Raw genomic sequence first — 23,780 nt, forward strand, 5'->3', positions numbered from 1 at the left:
TTGATGTGACACTTGTGAACCCTCACCCAACCCTGCACATGCATTTTGCAAGATGGGAAGACTCCTGATTGTTCTGTGTTGCTCTTTCCCCAAAATGCTCATCAGAGCACCACAAATTTTGCAGATGACACCAAGCTGAGTGGTACAGTTGACATGCTAGAGGGAAGGGATGCTATCCAGAGGGACCTGGACAGATTTGAGAGGTGGGCCCATGCCAAACTCATGAAGTTCAACAAGGCTAAGTGCAAGGTCCTGCACCTGGGTCAGAGCAATCCCAAGCACAGATACAGGTTGGGCAGAGAATGGCCTGAGAGCAGCCCTGAGGAGATGGATTTGGGAGCGCGGCTTCATGAAAGATTCAACATAGCCAGCAATGTGCACTTGCAGCCCAGAAGGCCAACCATATCCTGGGTTGCATCAAGAGAAGTGTGACCAGCAGGTCGAAAGAGGAGATTCTGCCCCTCTACTGCGCTCTCATGAGACCTCACTTGGAGTAGTGCATCCATTTCTGGAGCCCCCAACACAAGAAGGACATGGAGTCATTGGAGCGGGTCCAGAGGAGGGCCATGAAGATGATCAGAGGGCTGGAGCACCTCCCCTATGAGGACAGGCTGAGAGAGCTGGGGCTCTTCAGACTGAAGAAGAGAAGGATCCGAGGAGACCTTATAGCAGCCTTCCAGTACCCAAAGGGAAACAAGAAAACTGGGGAGGGACTTTTTAGAAGGGCATGTAGCAACAGGACAATGAGAAATGGTTTTAAAGTGGAAGAGGGTAGATTTAGACAAGATATTAGGAAGAAATTCTTTACTGTGAGGGTGATGAGACATTGGAACAGGTTGCCCAGCGAGACTGTAGATGCCCCCTTCCTGGAAGCATTCAAAGCCAGGCTGGATGGGACTTCGAGCAACTCAGTGTAGAGGGAGATGCCCCTACCTATAGCAGAGGGTTGAAACTAGGTGATCTTAAAGATCTCTTCCAACTCAAACCATTTTATGATTCTATGAAATTACTGCCATATACTAGACTGATTACTTGGTTACATCACATACAAGGGCTCTGAAAACACCCAAATACAGCTCCTGTGCCACATTTTATCTATGTCCTAGGCTCCAGAGCTCAGTGGTCTGTACTGTTACATGATCCTCAGCATCTTTTTGACTTAAGTAAACCAGCTCTATCCCCCAGACTTTCCCAAGCACGGTTTGGTAGACTGCATGATCCCAAGACTCTTCTCAATGAGCCCACCACCTGCAGCCACTCAGTTCTGGGGTCTAAAGTCATGGCCAACATGCCATACTGATGTGAGATATTAAAGCATTTTTTGGCTTATTCTGTGGTTTCATTTATGAAGAGTGGTACATGATCAGAAAAAAAGTAGTAATGGCAGAGTTTAGCAGAAAATCACAGAAGCAGAGACTCAAACAGAATAAGACAGTTTGGAAGAGTTTGGGGAACTTCCTCGGATCCAAGAAATGTGAGATTTCCAAGAACTCCTTTTCCATTATACAAATCCATCAACACATATGAAAACAAAACAGTGGAGATCTCTATACTCATCATAAACTTTGCTGAACCCATCAATAACTCCTCAGGCAGAAAGCCATACACGCAGGACAGGCATAGCACAGCAGAAGCAGCCCAACACATATCACCAGAAAAAGAATCTGGAGCATAAAAAAAAAAGAGAAATACCCAACAGAAAGACAATATACAGGAAACATCCTCACAGTCCAGTAATTTCAGAGAGTTTATTTATAGAATTGTCATTTCAATTTGGCACACAATTGGAAAATGGGAACACAATTTGGTGGGACAACAGGAAAAATGCCAAAGTGTTGCTGGTCCTTTGTGGGGAGGGAAAAGAGGAACATGAATTACAAATAAGGAGCAACCAGGGCTGAAAACAGTATTATCTGAAGGTAGGCTCTTATCAGCTGTAGACCATAAAAAAAAATGAAAAACTTTGAACCTTAAGCCACTTGGATGATGTTTCCATCCAGTAACGTAGGCAGAAATAAGCCACCAGACGTGAGTTTAACACAACCCAGGTTGTTTGCTCTGTTGGCAGAAGCTGAGTTCTTCACAACTTTGCTTAGCTTTCTGTTTGCATCGTGTCTGGCTTGCTTCTGCTCTCATTGACTTCAGTGGGAATGTACTTCAGGAAAATTGGGCCTTTCACAGTGAGCCAGTGGAGCCCCTCCTAAGCAACACAGCTCTGCACACAAGGGAACAGGAAGGCCAAATGGTTGTAATGTTTCACCAGAAAACAGTTTTCTTTCCCTCATTTTAAAAGAGTTTAATTTCTTCCTAGACCATTTACATATTTTCTGCATGTTCAGCACTGCCAATCATATGAAATTCTCTTCAAGCTGCCTTTTTTTTTTGCTGGCATCTATCACTATCTACCATTTTCAGTTGGGTCAGCACCTTGGTCTCAAATATTACCACCTTCAGGATAAAACGCACTTGAGAGTTTGTTGCTGTGGTCCTCTCATCCAGAAGTTTCTGCCTCTGATCTCTCATCTTTCTTGTTCACATGGGCTAAGAAGGAAGCAAGGATCAAGAAGGCACAAACAAGGAACAGCAAAAAGGGAAAAGTGGTTACCCACTGACATCTGAAAACCACAAAGCATAAGGCTTCAGCAGCCCCTTGGTATGACCTGTGAGTGGCATTACCAGCTTATGGGGTGGGAAGACCCTCACAGCAGGTGCTAGCACCCGACTGTAACAGATACATTACAGAACATCTGAGACCTCAGAGTTACTACCAGCTTGTCTCAGCAGCTTATGTTACAGTGAACTGCATTCACAGCTGTTTTATCACACAGGAAGGCAGGACAGAAGACAGACTATAAATATTTGGCAATTTTTAATTTGTAATTGCATCCATGGACCTCAGTCTGTATGACAGAGCACTGAAATAAGGCTTGGTTTACTGGCCTGTAAAGAAGCTGTTCAAGCTTCCTAGGTTGAAGGTATTTCCCCCTCACCCTGCCAGAGCCTACAATCACACAGGCATTTATCAGATTAGTTAAATCTTAAGTTGTATGGTTATCTAAACTCTGAAAGAGAAATGAAAATGTAACTTAAATCAAAAGATAGAAGTATTCTCTGCTACAATTTCCCCAGCAAAGCCACCTGCTCCTTTCCCCTCTGTTTTTCTACTTTACTTAGGAAATTTGATCCACAAAGCAGGAGGGAAAAGCAGGGGGATGTAACCTAGAAGACACCCAGCACAAGCAAGCCCCTTCTTATTGCAGCACTCTAGGGAGTGCAGAGCACTTGTTCCATATGGTTAGGGCAGGAGCACGCAGCATTGCACCACTGCTGTGCAACTCCAACAGATAAGAGGATACTACAAGGATGTCAAGATATATTGGTTTATCAACAAAAAAGCAGAGAGGAACTCCAGTGCTGACTCCACTCAAGATCTGATCTCCAACAACTGGCCATTTAAAATAATAATAAAAATCTCATACCTAAAATCTGTTTGAAAATTTCTGTTCTTAATGACTGTAGAGGAAAAGCAATTATATGAGACGTCGCAACAATCTGCATGGTTCATTCATCATCCAAGTAAGCTATCTCTGCTCACTGTTTTCATTATTGTTATGCACTCCGTGATTTATGTAAGCGCTGTTTGTCCTGATCTGTCTGTAAAAGCCTAGCAAATAGGTTAAATTCAAAAACAATTGAGTACAATATTCAAGCCTTCTATTTCTGTGTCCATTTATTCGGGAAACACTCAGTCAAGGGATGTGCATTAGGACTTATGGTACAGTACTAGGTATCACCTGTGCTATCATTCAATCTTTTTAGTGGAATGAAAAACAGAAAATATGTGACTTCAGAATAATTTCACTTACAATTACCATAATCATAATCACTCAAACAAAAAAGTCACCATCTGAAAACCAATGCTAAAATAATGCATTCTCTTACTTCCCTTGCTCGGTGCTGGGAAGTTTTTTTAACTACTATTTTTAGAAAATATCCTTTTGTAAGACTCACCTATACTGAGCAATCGTTAAAGGTAGCAGAATCATGGAACTGCAGGAGTTGGAAGGGACCTCAAGAGATTATCGAGTCCAACCCCCCTGCTAAAGCAGGTTCCCTACAACAGGTTGCACAGATAAGCATCCAGACAGGTCTTGAATATCTCCAGAGAAGGAGATTCCACAACCTCTCTGTGCAACCTGTTCCAGTGTTCCATCACCTTTACTGTAAAGTTCTTCTGCGTGTTAGTACAGAACTTCCTATGTTCAAGTTTTAGGCCATTAACTCCTTGTCCAGTCTCTGCACACCACTGAGAAGAGCCTGGTCTCATCCACATGCCTCCCACCTCCCTTAAGACATGTATAAACATTTATCAGATCCCCTCTCAGCCTTCTTTTCCCAAGGCTGAACAGACCCAGGTCTCTCAGCCTTTCCTCATACGGGAGATGCTCCAGGCCCTGTATCATCTTTGCGGCCCTTCCCTGGACTCCTAGGAGATCCCTGTCTTTTTTGAACTGAGGAGCCCAGAACTGGAGACAGTATTCTAATTGTAACTTTACCAGGGCACAGTAGAAGGGGAGGATCACCTCCCTCAACCTGCTGGACACGCTCTTTTTAATGCGCCCCAGGATACCGCTGGCCACCTTGGCCACTGCTGGCTCATGGCCAACCTGTTGTCCACCAGGACCCCCAGGTCTGTCTCCACAGAGCTCATCCTAAAAATGTTACAGTTTTACGTGGAAAAGGCTAGAATGTGTAGAATGAAGTCCTTTCCAGGTAGTGAGACACCATACAGTACGAGTTCCTACTCCGTCCTGAGTATAAGCATACCTTGCAACCACAAAGGTGAAATGTGTACTTCAGCTAGAACTGCAAAATATTTTAGAACGCAGTGTAAATACAGTAAGAAATAGGTGTACAGAGTGTTAATAATATACACACAAACATCAAATTACACTAGCACATGTACCACACAAGCACTTCTGAACACCTGCTGCTCTGTGCAAGAGTTGCATTTACATCAGAAAAAAGTATTTACCTGGGGCCTATGTATGCTCTCACCCAAGCAGCTCCTCTTTCAACCAGACTGGGAGCTGCAAGCTCAGGCCTTGGCTGTGCAGAAGCTGTGCGAGGGTCAACTGTGCTAGAGGTGAGGAAATGGGGACCTCACTCCCACCTTTCCTGCACAATCACATGAAGTGAGATTGGGCCAAGAAGAGGCCAGAAGTGGAAAGGCATCAAACACTGTGATCACATCTAACAAAGCAACTTAGGACATAGGCAGGTCTGAACAAGCAAATGCCTTCCTAATGAAAAGCCAAGTATTTTTGCCAGCATATGGGAGAAAGGAGAACTGGGGGTCGTCTTCATGCCATTTTTAGCTTCTCAAGGAAAAATAATTCAGGCAAACACTGTGCACCTTCAACTAAAATGCCAGCAAGCTCTCTTAGGATATGTTATTTTTCATTTCTTATGCCAAAACTAAGTCTGATCACAGCTTATGCAAGGAAGTGATAGAACCCTATCCAAATTAAAAGCAGATACATTTTCACAAGGTAAATGTGTATGTGCTTTCAATCTGAATCTAAACCAACCACCTCCCACAAACTTTAATTGCCTACTTAAGCATTGGGCATCCAAGCTCTGTGACACACTCAAGTTTTAACACCAGGCCAACTATGGCTATTTCTCATGCTTAAATTTTAATCCAAATTCCTTAACTACTAAATAGAAAAGCTTGTTAGGCATTAAGCCACTTATATCAGCATGGAGGGGGTGGTGGGTGAGGTGAGAAAAAGCTGCAATCATCTTGTAAAACATTACTAAAGCCTTAGTAAATATCTGGACTTTTGTTTTTCATTGAGGTTTGGAAGCTCAACAAGTGTTTTTTTTTTTTAAAAAAAATATCAGCCTCTTTTTTAAAGGGGTATATTCACTTATTGGTCATAGCATATAGCTGTTCATTAAAATTAAATTGGAATTTAAGTTGCTTCATATATTATCCACATGTGTAAAAGCTATGCGCAAATAGCAGCAACAGTATCAATTTTGGAAAAAAAAATCTGAAGAAAATCTACCCGTACCAAAAGGCCAGTGAGACTAAGCTTCAGTCTACCTTGCCAGTAAGTTTACAAAATAAAAATCTATATCTGCAGTTACGCAACATCTGAGCAGGTCCTTTGGAAATGTGAATGTGAGCAAGAACATTAAAAGATGTAATGTGGCACACCCCACAATTGGCATAAGGAGAAAAACCTCTTTTTGATCAGAACATGCAGGATGATGAAAGAAGATGAAAAAAAAAATCAACAGAATTTGGTTTAGAAAGCCAAACAGAAAACACCTGTATTAACCAAGAATTTTGGTTTTCTTGAGAAGAAATGGGAACCTACTGATAATTAAATCAACAGGTTAGTTTCAACTTTCTGAAATCCCTTCAGAGGGGTGCACAGAACGACAAAATGGATGGGTTACCTTTCTGTACACAGAAGTCTACCTATTTTAGAGGTACTCTAAAATTCATCACTTAGTATCAAAGGGTCTATATTCTATTCTGTGTAAATTGGACTCACAAAGAACATTTTTCAGTAAGGTTTTGTGGATTCTGCTGGACTTCAAGTGCCACTTGTTCTTCAAGCTTGCCTGAATAGGCTCAAGTTAACAGAAAACAGTCTACGTACGTATAAATTAAGTAACCGTAAGCAATTTGGGATGGCTCAAGAACTTACAGCAGAAAAGAATGCCTCTTAACCTAAGAAGGCAGAAAGTCACTGTGGGGGGTTCTTGAAGAAAAAAAAAAATGCTACTTTTAGCTCATGTTGTAAAGGGAATCAACCAATCAACAACACTCATTACATATGACTCTATCCAAAGGTGGAAAAATAAAAATAGAGAGGTATTGAGGAGGGTGCTTCTGTAAGTACAAACACCAAATGATGAACAAGTGCTACATCAGAGGAAAATCTAGCATGCATCTTCAACACTGTATAGAGAAGTCATCAAGGACAAGAATTAACAGTTAAAAACTATACAAGGAAGCATTGCTTTCTTTTAAAAAGGTATATGGAAATAATTACACTGATTAATAAAACACATTCACAACTCATCTGAATTAAACTGGTTTAAGTCTTCAGGAAGAAGTCAAAATAGTACAGAATATTTCTTTTTTTTTTTTTTCCTCTTAAAAAGCAGAAAGAGAGCCACTCTATGAAAAGATAGACTGTTGCAGCATATAAATTTGTGTCAATCTTCTTGTGCTTTCTGTTCAGGGATACAGAACACAGGGTCATCTTTCCTGCTAGACTGTTTACAGTTGTCAAACGCCTACATAAATCAATCTTTGTTTCTACCTAATTCATTACGGAGTCACTAAAACTACAGTAATATGATGTAAAAGTTTCCAAGAAATGCCTGTGAGAACTACTTAGGTTATTTTATGAAAAATTTGGATTTTTCTTTAATTCACCCACGTTCACAACTATGTACTGTATATGCACCTTGAGTGTATGAACCGCATGAAAACAGTCCAAAAGAAAAAAATAGACACAGAAACTGAGGTGTGAGGCAGTCAGTCCTCTTCCTACTTCTGCTTATGATTATTATTGTTGATTTTGTTTTTAAATACCACCACTGAAGAAACCCAACGCATGATACAGTCCCCACATCCACACCAAACTGCTTTGCTGCGCATCTTTCCCAGCAAGTTTTCAAACCTGCTTCTTTAGACAGAGCATCTGGAGGCTACAAAAGCATGACTTGTATTACTCCATCAGCTACGTTTATTTGTGTGATGTTTTTTCCAGATCTGGAAGTTTTTCAATCAGTGCTTTATGGTCCATGTTGATACTGGCTATAAGTCCTCCCTCGTTGCCATCCGAGCCAGTGTAACTAATTTCTTCACCAGTCAGGGTAGTCATATGGCCACCCAATGCTCTCAACACTGCGTTTCCAGCACATATGTCCCACTTCTTAATGTAGGTGACATGGATATACACATCAGCTTCTTCTTGATTCTTTTCAGCCACGTCAAGGAGAGCCAGCACTTTATAACCTACAATAATTGGTCAGAATAAGAAAGTTAAACCACATTTTCCAATTCCATCACAAAGGAAAAATTTAACAGTAAGTGTTAATAACTTGCACATGCAAGATACAAGAAAGTGATGTCATGAACTATATATCCTGCCAGTCCAGTATAACATTGGAAGCACCAATAAACCTGCCTGCCACCTGACCTATACAAAAAATTGAAATAAAACACCCATATGAACAAAACCCACTTCCTCAAGATTCCTTTAGACAGCCTTTACCAATGTGTTACATAGACTTATCTATACACACGTTAAAAGAACTAAACTTTAAGCTCAAATATAGTTTTGCTCTTACATTCACATATTTATTTCTCAATCTCTATGTTACAGTGAAGTCTACTTCTTTTTTGTGGCTTTTCATTACAAGAAAGATGCATGTATATTCACCACTCTTTGTCAAGGCAACTTAGTCCACGGCCATTTCTGTCTATCATATATCACATAGTACAAAGTTATTGCTTAAAATAGCATTCTTTTCTCTACTTTATAGAGGTTTTTAAAAAAATTCAACTGTTCAACCAGTCATTTTTGTTTTGTTAAACTTTTCCTTTTCTTTTGTTTACAGAGTTAAGCCCAGGAGAAGGTCTAATATAATCAGCTGCACTTTCCATCATCTCTATCATAAGAAAATTCATTTAGATTAATTGTCAAGAACCTGAACAAGATCATTTTCTCTAGCTTTCCACGTTAAAGACACAAAAAGATATATTTCAGTAAAATTCAAATTTTGTATGGACTTTGAAGGTCTAGAAACAGCTATTGCTTCACACTAGTGAAGCAACATATTTCACATATTCATTATGCCAGTAAAATGCAAAAGGATATTGCGTAAGGTTATGAAATGTAGCTAAAAACTCTTTGGACTGAACATAGAACAGATAGCAATGGACTTCAGTTACAACAGTTTTCTATTCTGACATAAATGAAAGCAATAGTAGCAACCTTTAATGGCTTTTTCTTGTAATGCCATCTAATTAATGTACTATTAGTTATCTAAGAACCAGCTGATTCTCTTCAATGATTCTTTATTTGGTCACACATCCTTCTACCTTCCATAAAGGGATCAGCACTTTCAGTGAATGTATATCGGTGTTCAATGGGACCAAAATAACACTGCTGGTCCAGGGCTAGATACACACGAACTACCTGAAGCAGGTTTGCATTCAGGTTTCTATATTCAGGAGATACTGTGCCGCTATTGCGAAGTGTTTGCTTTTGGGAACACGAAGAACAAAAGAGGAGAAAGAACGCATGCCACACTTATATCCTTTTGTCTAATAACGGCTACGCCTTTAATTCATTGGAAAGCAATAAAATGGGTAGAACGTTTAAAGAACCAAACCTGCTCCACCAGCGGGGATTATCACAGTTTTATTTCCAAAAGTCTGCCGTGCAACCTGCTCCACTTTTCCTGCATGGGAGCGGGACACAATAATCCTTGGAGTTTTCTCATTGTAGGAGGAACGAGCTTTTACGTTTGACCCACCATCCACCATTGCCCAGGCTACAAGAGAAACACAAATGCTGCTAAGCTTTATGACAAGCTATCTCTGTTAAGTGTACAGATACAAGAATACTCTTTGGAGAAGACTGAAGTGACTCAGTTCAGTAAGAGTGAAATTTAGGATTGACGGAAGTCCACGTGTGCACAGGAGCAGAAAAGAAAAAGAAACAGCTCCTCACACACACACAGCTTTGAGCACATGGACTACTCCTGCATCATGCTTTCACATTCAGAATAAGGGGGAAAAATCCCAAGAGGTAACAACTTGCAACTGAAAAATCATTAAAAAGTTAAGAGGACATTTCCAAGGCAGACCTAGTTCCAATTTTTCTTCAACCAACTCTTCAGTAAAAACCAAAAACCCAACTAACCTTCAAAGGAGACAGCAAAAATGTTACTTTATGTTCTTTTGCTACAAAGGATAATAACACCAAAGAAGGAAGCGAAAATATCTGATAGTGTGTTTTGGAGGACTAGATTTAGAATACACAACCTACTACTTATTTCATCATGAAGTTCAAAGCCAAGCTTGGTAGGTGGCATCTTCTAACCATTAATTTGACATTTACTTAGCAGACTAACCAGCAATTTCATCTCAGCAGAGGACCAGATTGTACGGCAACAGACTGAGCTATGTGTAATAACAATAGTGACTTTTTTATTGCTTTGTATTGGTGTGGTACTATTAGGGACAATTCTACTCACAGCATACTGTTATTTCCAGCTTGGAAAATGAATACTCTTTACACAGAATGACAGCATTAATTGCATTTCATCTGATGCCATGTCTGAACATGTCACACTTTGCTATTTTTTCAGAGGAGTTAAATCCTCAAAATTAGGGTACTGAAAAACATTTATTTACATACAAGTTGATACTTAGAAAATATGTTCCAATAAGCCCTTCAGGATTCTTAAGGAATACCAAAATATAGCACATACATAAACAACATGGTTTAGAGGGAAATACTGGTTGATAGGTAGACAGCTGTACTGGATGATCTTAGGTCTTTTTCAACCTTGGTGATTCTATGACTGGAAATTTGGTTCATATTTAAAGAAAGTAAAATACTTAGCACAAAACATTAAGTGTTCAACAAGCACAAAAGAGAACAAACATTTCATAAATTCAGTCTTAGTTTCTGTGTAAGAGCTACTGCATAACTTCACAACTCTAGAGGTCAGTATTGCCTAAGGGAAAAACAAGAGAAATTCTTGTTTCAAGTGTACCGTATATGAGATGTGAATACTAAAACTGCTTTGAAGCATTTGGAAGTACAACACACACAGAGTACCAAATGTGAAGCCATCTTCACTGATACATCATTAGTACTAACTACTTAATTAGGCCATGAGTATGCCTTAATAAAGCATGTCAGATACTCAATAGAGCTACCTTAGACAGTCTTGCCTGATACATAGGAACACTTCCCATTAAGATCTTTCACTTATCTCTGTTGCCCACACTGAATAGACACAAGCTCCTGGATGTAATTTCACAGACCCTAGTTCTGCTGCTATTCTGTTACAGACTATCAGCACATTTAAGACCAGTCAGCATGCACAGGCTTCATTTTCTTTGGCTTGCTACAAGCACTCCTATTGAAAAAATCTTAGTTGTTAAACATATTTTCCACCAGTTTTTTTTTTTGTTGTTGTTGTTTTAAATGCATCATTTTTATGTTAAACAAGGACAGCATTTTCCTTTGGGTTTTCACAGCACAGTGACAGCTCTAGATCTGAGGTCTGCAGCACTTTCTTTTGCACCCAGGTACTGTTTTCCTCATTTATATCTAGAGATGTTCTCTCAAACATCAAATTTTAGTTAACACTATGATTGAGGAGATCAGAAATACATGAAAGGAAAAAGATACCTGTATACGCCGAGAATGGTTTATGTATCACTCCTATTACTGGTTTTCCATTGACAGCCACACAAACCATTGTTGTGACATACTGCCGAAGATCCTCTGGGGGCAAAACGAGAGGAAGAAAGCTCATGGACAGATGTTCAGAACACAGAAAGAAAGCAGACTTGACGTGACAGAAACGTTGCTCTTTGAAGACTAGCCTACTTTCTAACTGGTATGATTATATAACTGTTGCATCTTCAAATAACTTTGCAGATATCAAAAGATTTTATAAACTTCCCAGTTGCCCAACAATTCTTCTTGTTCAGTAGATGTACCTTGTACTCATGCCAGAGCCACTGCTAATAATTATCTGATGGAATATGTATTTTCATAGAATCTGTGCTCTTAAATTCTCCCTTCTATGCCCTATATTCTATCCTCTATTGTTTCAAAGGTGAAAAATTCAAACACTGAAGAACATCCACCTGACATATGATTGCATCAATAGAATATTCAGCAAAAAAATCCCATTACTGTATTTTTTCTGTAGTACTTATCAGCTACAATTTTAGTTGTATTGCCTTAAGCTGTGACATCTTAAAACACATGAAAGAGAGACTGAATTACGTATGTTTTTTAAAACTCTGAAACAAAAAGTCTTTTTATCAAGTTAAATACATTCGTTTATTCTTCCCTTTACAGAAAGGAACAAAAAAAAAATCTGAGTTTAGTGTTGTCACAGGAATAACTGAAGTCAAGACATGCAATTCCAGCAGAATCTGTGAATGGCAGTTACCATTTATTTTAGTAATTACTTAGTTACAAGAAATAAAGTTATTTCAGAGTTGGTGCACATAAAAGTAAATGCTATGGTCTGACAGTTATAGAGATTTCACTATAAAATTTGTTCAGTTGTAACACACTAGCTTTGATAGAACACACTTCAACAAGAGATGCCACTTTAAATACTTATTACTTTTGCCTCCAGGAAAAAGGCAGATGTCAGAATTACACACCTGTGTATTCTTGTGTAGCATCTAATGGGTCAATCCAGACAGTAACACTTTCTGCTGGAACCTCCTTAGGCTGTATTTTTTCTCTTATGTCTTCAGGAATACTGCGATCCCATGAGACTGTCTCCTGATCAGCTGTATCAACACGTTCCTCAGAGTTTATCTATGATAAAAAAAACAAAAGTAGGTGCATTAACTTATCAGATGCAGCAACTGTGGAAAAGTTACAGATGCATTCAAGATTTTCTTTCACCTCAAACTACAAAAGCACAAACTGGCCATTTTTCACCAACTGACAGGTTGCTAACATCATGTAACAAGTAATGAAAAATCACAATTCACAGTTTTGTCGTGAACCACACCACAGTTGGACACCATATTTCTGACTTCAACTCTTCCAACTGAATGTTCCCATTGTAACAATTGTATCTTTTAATCAGAATTTAAATGCAGTTGCTTCAAAGACGACAAGCAAAATCAAAATATTCAGTTCTGGATACTTGTACAGCATATAGCTACAGTAGAGATCTAATACTGTACTTACACTGATAAGTAAATGCAGATTCAAACGTACAATTTTTATCAGTAAGTACTTTGCAAACTGTAGTATGACATGGGGGATTAAGAATCCTAGATTATATTCTTGCTTCTGGAACTGAATCATGACTAGCAATATAAGCAGCTAAACTGGATGTAACCTTTACACAACTGTCAGATGTATTTTATTTTATAAACAAGTTAGTAACATTCCTCATCTGTCTTTAGGGTAGATTAGGCCAAGAACCTAAGATAACCCAGAAATAACATTTCTAAACAGCAGTTAATAATATTTAACCTTATTGTCACTTGTTGTCTAGCTTACCGAATTTTATTCTTGAACAGAGAGTATTACATAGAATCACAGAATTAAATCCCTCATGGGCAGAGATATCTTTCACCAGATCAAGCTGCCCAGAGCCCCATCCAACCAAACCCCAAACAACTCCAAGGATGGGGCATCCACAACTCTTTTGATCCAGTACCTTACCACCCTCTGAGTAAAGAATTTCTTCCTAACATCTAACCTAATTCTCCCCTTCTAGCTTAAAGCTGTTTCCTCTCATTCTATCACTATCTGCCAGTGTAAAAAGTCAGTCTCCCTCCTGTTTATAAGCTCCCCTCAAGTACTGGAAGGCTGCAATGTGGTCTCCCTGTAGACTCCTCTTTTCCTGGCTGAACAAGCCCAGCTCCCTCAGCTTGTCTTCATAGGAGAGATCCTCCAGCCCTCTGATCATCTTTGCAGCCCTCCTCTGGACCTGCTCCAACAGCTCCACACCTTTCTTGCGCTGGGGGCCCCAGGCCTGGATGCCATACTCCAGATGGGGACTCAGAAGGGCAATGCAGAGTGGAACAATCCCCTCCCTCGCCCTGTTGGCCACCCCTTTTTTGATGCAGATCAGGACACTGTTGGCTTTCCAGGCTGCAAGCTCATACTGCTGGCTCACATCAAGCTTTTCATCCATCCACAACCACAGGTTTTTCTCCACAGAGCTGTTCTCAACCCACTTGTCCCACAGTCTGCACTGTTACTGGAGACTGCCCATTTCAGTATGCAGAAGAGAGCTTAATACATTAGTGGAACACACAACCCCATTCTGCTGAAGGAACGAACATTCTGCAAAACCCAATATGATGTTATTTCATCTGAAGCAGTAAGACAGCTTTGGATCACAACAGATTCATTTGACACAGAATACTGTACATGATGATATCTTACACTACAAAACATATGTCCCCGCAGTTCTTTGTGCAGGGCTATACAGGTCAACCTGTCTCAGTTCACACATACTAGCTTACTACAATTTCATGCATGGTTTACAGGAGAGCTGTAATACAAACGAACATAGGTAGTAACAAAAGGAATTTAGATAAATTCAACTTATTTACTTTTAGCACCTCAGTTACATCAGGAGACTAGTACTTCTTTGTCCTTTCTACTGCCAGTAAAAAGGAAGGCATTGTCACTGTTGCCTTTCATGCTTTACCATATAAGCCTTCAGAAACACATCAGTCCACTAATTATTCAGTAGAACAATGAAGCTTGTTGCTCAGATGTGTTATTTAAATGTCTGAAGTGTAATCAACTTGGACTTTTAAGACATTTCAGAATATTAGAAACACCAGTTGTCTTTTTTTTTTTACTCCTGCTTTAAAGGCAAGCTAAATCTAATGTAATTCTAAAGTGATTCCGTATTGACTAGTTCTGATGCCCAGTCATGTCAAAATGACAAGCAGATATGGGACATGAGGCATCTACCACCTAACAGCCACTCATTTCACCTTACTGACTACTGAAGGAGTCTAGGATCCAGATATCTAATTGCTAAAGCAGACGAATACCCTTTGACTAAAACAACTTATTATTATAGATGTCATAGATAAGTGACATTGAAAAATAATGAAAATAAAGAAGTGATCAGATTAGGTCAGGATGAATGGGGCTCTGAGCAACCTGACATAGTTGTAGATGTCCCTGTCATTGTATGGGAGTTGGACTGGATGACCTTTAAGGGTCCCTTCCAACTCACATTCAAACACGGAATCATGGAATAATTTAACAGACTCTGTATCAGTATTATTTTCTCTGAATTTACATCATGACAAGAAAAGACATCACACACCTCAGCTGAAACAGATTATTGACAAAGGGTTAAGGGCAATCTTGCTCAAGAGAATTGAAAAATAAAGACGCAAGCAGAACTGCGACAGCTCTAGCCATACACGATAGCTGTCCTTTCATGTAAAACCAGTATTTGAAGCACTACATGCCAAGCAGAACCCTTGAAGTTGCCGTGACATTTACAAATTAAACATCTGTCATTGTACAATCAACCTGATGATTGTGTTTTCCCCAGGGGTAACAGTTCTGCAGAGTCAAAACAAGTAGTTCCACAGAGTTGGCAGGCTCAACACAACCTCCGGGCAGTTCAAGTTCTGCTATAGCATATCATGCACCTCTGTAAGAAATCACATTTTAAAGAGAAAAGAAAAAAACAGCCAACAAAATACATTTCCTCAATAGAATGCAGAACAAAGGTTGCTTCCAAGAAGTTACAAGGGTTGGAATCAATCCTATAAAAAGGAAATAAATCTCTTGTTACACTTGTTATTACATTACAGTAAAATTAGAGATTTGTGTAGTACCTGCTGCTGAGATTTTTGGTTTCAAAGGTTAAATACTGGAATAAAAATGCTTGCCCAACTGACTTGAGGTAACGTTTCACATCTTTGGAATTAAAGACACTTCCAGTTCCAAATCCCATATCCACAAGTGGCTGACAGTGCTGAGGATGTGGCAGCATGAACTCCATGACTCACATCTTTCTTTGTCTGAGATGCACCAGAGATTTTGCCCAGAGGCTGAGGAATCTCCTTCTTGGTGATGTTCAGAAACCACCTGGCCATGGGCCTGGCACCCTATTCTAGGTGCCCCTGCTTGAGCAGGGCTTGAGCCAGAAGGCTGGTCCCTTCCAGCCTCAGCCATTCTGTGATTCTGTGGAAGTATCTGGAAGGTACTGTTTTCAGAGAAACACCTACTACTTAAAATTGTGAAACCATGGCCATGACGTTGCAGTATTCATATTGCTAGGGCAGTCTCTCAACAGTCATGACTAATCTGTCAGTTAAAAAAAAAAAAGGAGAAAAAAAAAGATAGCAGTGATGTGGTCTTACAGACCCCAGGACACTAGTTCCATTTGCCGGTCTTTTTCTCTGCAAACCACCTGAAAGAAAAAGTCAGCTGGGTCACTCACTCTTCCACTGGTATTACCATTTACTCTGCATCCTTGGCTGAATACAAGTCATAGGCTAAGGAGAAACTCACAGCCATTCCACCACCTGCATATACTAGATTTATTCATTGTTAGGAAAGTGTATTATAGGTTTTGTATAATAACGTTGCCTTACAGAGGATTACCAATCCTTAGCACTGGGAACTTTTCTTTTACTTTAAATACAAGAGAATATACCAGGAAAATGTGCCTTTGTGTTAACATGATGGCATACTTTACTGCTTGATGCTGAGTTCCTACCTGGCATTCCATTCCCATTTGCTGGAAGCCTCCAAAAGTTGCGACCTTAAATTTCAACCTTTTCTGAAGTGATATGGATACGCAGTTGACTAAACTGCCAAGCCTCCACTCAGAAATTAGCAGCAGCTGTGGATTAACAACCACAATGCTAAATGTTTTAGCCAAAGCTTGTTCCAGCAAGATACTCTCAAACTGCTGTGTTGTGTTCCTAACTATAAAATTGCAAGTTTGTATGCTTGCTATCACCTACTCTTAAGAGTCAGATTTAAATAGCAATCCATCTTACATATGTGTTTATTCCTGAAAGTTTTTTAGATCCCTATCTGGTTATTAAGGGCTCTCAGATCCAAATCTTGATGCTTTTTTATTAGAATAGCAAACAAAACTAGAACACAATTACTATCCCACCTGTATTATATAAAAAAAGAACACTAATTAAACTACTTGACATAAACAAGACAGTTCAGGTAACAACAAAATGTAAACTCAGAAGTCAGAATATGAATGCCTGGAACACCCTTGTACAACAGTTCAAGAACAGAGAGATCAGCTGAATGGGCAGGACTATGAAACAAAACACCTAAAGACCCAGATGAAGCAGCACACAGGAACATCAGCAAAACACTAACAGGTTCTTGACTTCATTTTTCTATTTTCTTAGGGCATTAACTGTGCCTAACAGACACAGTCAACTCACCAGCCATCACATAACAGATGCATTATACACACCTAAGATTCAAACTGAACTTTGCCATTTCTATTTGAGTGATTCAAGTGATCAGTTACTTGGTTGTGCTTCAGAGATGCCAGCACCCAGAGGAGAAAGGTTCCCTCAGCAGCCTTTGAGCTCATCCATTTACTGAAGCCGCATACCTGCCGCCACCACCACCACCACATGGCTCTGAGGAGTGACGTGCCTCCACACACCGGAGGTCGGGCCGTTTTACCTTTGTTTGCTCAGTTGCTGACTTTTCTCTCGAATGTACCAGAGGGGAAAGCTGCCTCATTTTCTCACAGCATCTGTACATGTGCAAACCATGCGATCAGATGCCAAAACCTCACACAGTACAAATCTACTCTACAGGTCATGATGGACAAACATGCCTCCCGCAGCAGCACAACAGAACAACATCCAGGAGCACAAGCAGCAGTCAAAGCACTCTCTTTGCAGTAACAGAGGGAAGCATCCATCTACTTGTATTGGTTAAGAAATGGCCTCCAGAGTCTGCTGTAGAAGGTGGTAACCACATTCACACCAAGAATCAGTTCCCCTGCAGCAATGGCCACTCTGATCCCTCCCTTCCAGCTTTAGACCTTGAGGATGACAGGCAGCAATTTCCACGACAAATTAAAGCTGCTCTCTGAAAGCTTCTGTCACTTGACACCGAAGAGAGAGAAAACTAGAAATCAAAATACTACCGCCTTGTTCACCTCACCAGGCAGCCAGCAAGCTTTCAAATAGGTTTGTTATGTCACAAGTTAAATCAAAATCACATATTTAAGATGTCTTCGGGCCTTAAACAATTAGAATACTAGCCTTGCCAGCATCACCAAAAAAAAATCCAGTTTTACTTACACTGAGGTTTTAAAAATCTGGTTGTTTCCTTTTCAAAGGGTTCCTTCCCTCCTTTAATTTACTATGATACACTAGAAAGGAAAAATAGCTTTTGCAGGCAGGCTTCGCCATGCCTTTCAGAAAGGGTCCATTCAGGATTTAGTGGGGTATGTTTTCTTACAAAAGCAAAGAAAGGACTTTGCTGAATGAAACGGTCCTCCAACTAAATTGCTTATTAAAAGTTGTTTTTTTAATTGAAGTATACATTTTAATAATAATATATACATGTACTGTGCACAAATTTATAATACAATAAAGGTACATTGGCACTCATTTGAAAGTAAGACAAGATATAAAAGTGTCATAACAGGGATAAAGGAAGCAGGCATTTTTGAAGACACTAAGTCCAGACAGGCAGAAGCTCTGGAGTTTCCTCTACCATCAACTGCATCTTCATTTGTTTTAATGACAACAGCAAGATGATAGAGCACACAAAGAAGAATATGGAGTTGCCTAAGTGTCATAAAGCACACTTAATGCTTATGAAAACTCATTACATGGCTTTGGTCATTAAGCAGCTAACAGGTTTTCACATGTAGTAAAGGCGTATCAGATAACAAAACTTCCTCTCCTGACTTACGACAAATAAAAGTTGGTAAAAACAACAGAAATACAACAGAGGGAGCTGCATGGATCACAGAAGTCACGCAATTCCAGCAGTTACCTGTTGAAACAACTATAACCTAAAAACAATGAAAGTAATAAAACCACTCCCTCGTTAGTTCACAAATTGTTTCAATAAATGGCAACATTCACATTTATAGTCCTGTACAGACGGAAGTTCAACAGAAAGAAAGGAATGACTGGCTTGCTGTAAAGGCTGCAGCACCACTTGGCAACCTAAGACCCCAGCCCAGCAGGAGCAGAGAAGTGCACATACACAACAGCTCCAAGAAGTTCTGTGGTCAACAGGGCACTGAGCCAGCATACAGCTCCAGGTGCTCAGCTGACAGACCAGATAGCCCTGCTGCACACACAGTACTACTGGTAATTCCAGCTGCAAAGATATGATCACAAAGCCTGGTACCATAAAGTGACGAGCTTTATCTTCATTTTAAGTACAGAGTCAGCAAAAGTCAATGAGCATCAGGTAAGGCCCATATTAAGAAGTGTATGTTCTGCCAACATCTGCTGATGAGAATACACGTTAACATTCATGCTTCTTGCTTTACTTACAGATCTGCTTGCAGTCAGTAGGATCACAAGAGTCAAAAGAACGCCAACTTTCTTAAAGCCCTAAAAACTGAGAATGCCTTCTTTCAACATGAAGAAACAAATGATTGTGCTTATGCTGGAGAGCACTCAAACCCTTCTGAAATTTAAGTAGCATTTTGTTCTTTAAACCTAGTTCTTTGACATATGTATCTTACCCCACTGAATTGGTTATCAGATGCAGAGCTTGCCATCTTAGGTGAGATTCCAGTTTTGTAAGTAAGACAGTTGACACTGAGGTCAGAAATCCACAAACAGCAGGTTTAAATCTAGGAAGTATTTCAGGTTGTTGGAAAAAAAAAAAAAAGGAGTGCTTAGAGACATTAAGCTTCAAAACAAGATGTAATTAATTTATAGAAATAGCTCGTTAACAGTAAAACTGACACATTATTAAATTTCCATTTTCAAACGCTGATGCCCAATTCCAGCATTACTATGCACACACTTGAAACAAGATTCTTATCTGTCTTAACTGAGAAATGCTGGGGCACTTCTTTGCTCAATATTCATACCAGAAAACAGGACACACAGCTGGCACAACTACAGAGCAAAAATATTAATGTACAGGTCAAAAATAAGCACAAACTGCTTAAGAAGTGAGAGAGTTCATTTGAGTCAGCAAGATTGAAATCTGCATCCTATGAAAATCATGATAGCATAGTGCAGAAGCAAAAAAGCAGAACTGTGTGTGCTGCTTTCAAACTGGCTTTTTCAATGTGAGGACAGCAGGACTTTGGCCAAAGCTCATGTTTAAGGAGAAGGCACCTCTCTAGTAAATCATTCCCACACTCCTTTGTGCAAGTACACTGTTCCTTCAGATGTGCTGATGCAGGCTGTCATTAGGGCCACAATGTGAAACGAAGCAGAGTTTTCCTAATTTGTTATTAATTTTACACTTTTTACCTTTGATGCATTCAGATATCAAGCTCCAAACACCAACCTCTGCACAGGCATCACTGTCAAAATGGAAAACCCTGATACATGGTGCTCAGACAAGCTCTTGTACCGGGCAACGCTATTGAAACTCCTGAACCACAAATCATTTCTTCAAACAGAGCAGCTCTTCTAGGCAGAACATAACCAGGATTCTTGCCAGTTTCCAACTGGATTTGGAATCACGGCTTCTCCACTCTACTCTCTCCACCCCGTATCAGGGCTGGCTTGAGCATCACCTTAAACCCTTCAACCGATTCCCATCCCGGTCCTTCTTATCTCCCCACCGCTGAGCAAGGAGTAAACTGGGCTGCATGGCGAAACAACCAAAAAAGCAACAGTGAAGTAACCCAGAAAATGTAAATAAATGAAGTGGAAAGATGCAGAAGGGATGATTTTTGCTGGATCATGCCCCTGACTACTTCTTAGCATGACAAGTAAATAGAAGAGGACAATACTGTTGAGGGTAAATCTCAAGCCTGTAACTGGAGTTGAAGGCTTTATTAAGAGAAACCACTACACATATATTTGAGCATGAAATGCATTTTAAGGTCACCTGCACATGCATGCTTCACAGGAGGTGCGTGCAAATATGCATTGCTTGAACTTGACTGCGCTGGGACAACCCCAGGTAATACCCGAGTTAGAAAGGACTTGACCCTTCCTTGCATCTGTTTCTGAGGCATATAACAACAATACTCAGTACCGTTCAATTTCCTATCAGTCATAAAAGTGAACTGATCTGCTGCTCCTCTGTCTTGTCTAACCTTGCTGCAAAAGGTTTTCCTCATAAACTGATGCAAATACATCCATTTGTATCGAACAGAACAGGCGATGTAAGCAGTAGAGTTTCTCTGTAAATGAAAACAGCTTTACTTGCAAAACATTTTCTTCATCTTTTCATCATTTTTCCCCTCTTCCCCTCAAATTTTGAATTTTTTTTTTTTATAAATCACAACTGAACAAATTTTAAGAATCCTCCCAGATTTATTTCAGCTTTCACATGCAAGAAGTCTAGCTCTTCCTATATTCTCTTAATAACCCAGCCTTAAGAGAAGTTCTACTTCAGACAGACTGCATGTTTTGTGCTCTGCCAAGCAGCACAATACAGGACATCTACGATTGCTCACTGACTTCAGTTTACTTCAGTCAAATGACTTCTCCCCATAGTTATTTTTAAACATTCGAAAGCCATAGCTTGTCACCAGCTTAACGCTGACATACCCGTTAAGCTCAGGGCTTCCATGATGCAAGCAAATCTGTATTTTGCTTTACTCACAAAATTTGCTGAATTCTTACAGTTTGTGTGTGACAGTTCTTTTGTTACCATTGTCTTCTCAGGCAAAAACAGAGAAGGGTTTCTATTTGACTTGAGCAACATTCTTTATGACAGAGTGTCCGTCTGTACTTGGAGATAAGGCTGCGGCTTTATTGCTTCACATAAAAGATGTCTCAGAAAAGCCCGTGTAACCCTCACATCGTTATCAACACAAATTGCAGGTCTGCTCTGTAAACAGTAGGAGTTTTAAATAGATGATGTGAGAGGTGCATAACAGAATTACTGATGAAGATGATCTTGTCTTCACACCTGAAAATCATGTACTGTAACATGCATGTAGTAAAAAAATGGTTTTTTTTAATCATTATTTTGGACAAACACTAATCACAGAATGGCTTGAGCTGGAAGGGACCTCACAGATCAGTCAGATCCAATCCTCCTGCTGTGGGCAGGGTTGCCAACCACTAAATCAGGCACCAGATCAGGTTGCCCAAGGCCCCATCCAAATTGGCCTCATACACCTCCAGGGATGGGGCATTCACAACCTACCTCCCTGTGCCAGGGCCTCACCACTTCAGCATGCTACAGCCTAAGACAGCATGCCTTACCAGCATATACAGTTTGGTAGATATTTCTTATATACCCAAAGAGAAAAGGTGTCATTATTCAGATCACGTACTTTAAATATCCCAGAGATGACTTGTCAGAGTTAGTAACATTAAATCAGCTGAAGGATTTGTCAAACTCACTCTTCATCATCCTCCTCAATTCTCAAGCTCATTCAGTCTAATGGAACAGAGAACTGGGGAGGAGATAAGGTCATACACTTGAATTTTATCTGGTTCTGTGATGTATACACACGTGTTTGATTTCAGTGTTTGTGAACATATCTGCGCTTTAGAGAGTACCATCTGTTTTTCAAGACTAGAAGCATATGCTATCTACTTGGAAAATACAGAGAAACACTGTTTTTGTTTAAACAGGAGACGTTCAACATTCCTGCCCTTCGAGGAGACAGAGACCCATGTCAGACCGTCACCTGAGAGGGGCTCACATGGACAACCACACACAGAGCAGGCACCACAGCAAGCTCAAAGCCCGAAGCAAATCCCCAGCCTTCAGTTAACACAGAGAGCCCTTATACCTACAAATGTGGTCAAAATGTGTTACTTCAAGCAGCCACACAGTCACACCACGCTCCATGAGGGCACTGAATAGCAAAAGGATCTGGGACAGCACTTTTTCATCCTTCAACACGGAGCTTCTTAAAGTGGCTTGTCATGGACAGAAAAAACAGTCACCTTCAAACCACAGCCTTCATAATCTTTTCGTAAAGAAGGACAAAGAACTTATCAATTCCATGTCAACAATCGATCAATCTGATGGTTTCACAGCGAATGTGGTCTGTGCAACACTTTAAGAAGAGATCCTAAGGAACCTCTAACCAGTCTAAAAACGGAGTAAATGGCAGTTATGCTCAACTACGAAGCAAATGCCTGCTTACAGTTATATCACACGATGAGGTGGCACCGCCACAAAGTCAACGACCAAAAAAACGATCATCCCCTCCCGGACCGCGACACGTGTCGCTCCCCGAGCGGCGGCAGCACCCAGCACCCACCTGCACGGCGGGGAAGGCGGCCCTCAGCAGGTGGAACATGCGGCGGTTGGACAGCAGGTCGCCGCTCGTCAGCTTCTCCTCGGCCCCCTCCCGCGTCTTCCCCTTGGCCTTCTCGTTGAGCACGTTGCCCTCGCGGACCCGCCGCACCTCCTCCCCGCCCCGCACGGCCGCCAGCACGGACACGGCCAGCAGCTCCCGCAAGTCCACGGCGGCCGCCGAACCGCGGGGTCCTTCGGGCCCGCCGGCCGCCGGCTCGCTCAACATGAAGAAGGCGAAGCGGCCAGCTAGGAAGCCGGAGTAGAGGTGGTAGAGGACGCCCAGCCCCAGCAGGCAGAACACGGCCATGCCGAGCGGCGAGAGGCGGATCCCCATGGGCGCCATGGCCGGGCGCGGCGAGGCAGTACCGGGCGCTCACTGCGGCCCCATGGCTCGGCTCGCTCCGCCGCGGCGGGGCCAGCCGGCTCCAGCTCCCAGCGGGCCAGGGCGGAGCGGAGCCCGTCTGTATCCGGGTCAGGCGGGGGCGGGGCGCCGCCGTGGGCACTGAGCATGTCCCGGCGGTGGGCTGGGCGTGGGGTTTGGTTGTAGGGTTGCCT

The 23,780-nt window shown here is 40.9% G+C and overlaps 1 protein-coding gene across 1 annotated transcript; it reads right to left on the minus strand.

The window, feature by feature from the left end:
- Positions 1,730-23,704, minus strand: IMPAD1 (inositol monophosphatase domain containing 1). The gene is made up of 5 exons (XM_021387258.1): positions 23,188-23,704; positions 12,461-12,620; positions 11,466-11,561; positions 9,430-9,591; positions 1,730-8,047 (listed from the first exon to the last, which is right to left on the minus strand). Exons 1-5 carry the CDS (start codon positions 23,566-23,568, stop codon positions 7,776-7,778), a joined length of 1,071 nt encoding a protein of 356 aa, XP_021242933.1. The 5' UTR covers positions 23,569-23,704; the 3' UTR covers positions 1,730-7,775.

This window comes from Numida meleagris, chromosome 2, assembly GCF_002078875.1.
Source record: "Numida meleagris isolate 19003 breed g44 Domestic line chromosome 2, NumMel1.0, whole genome shotgun sequence".
In the NCBI taxonomy this organism is placed as follows: domain Eukaryota; kingdom Metazoa; phylum Chordata; class Aves; order Galliformes; family Numididae; genus Numida; species Numida meleagris.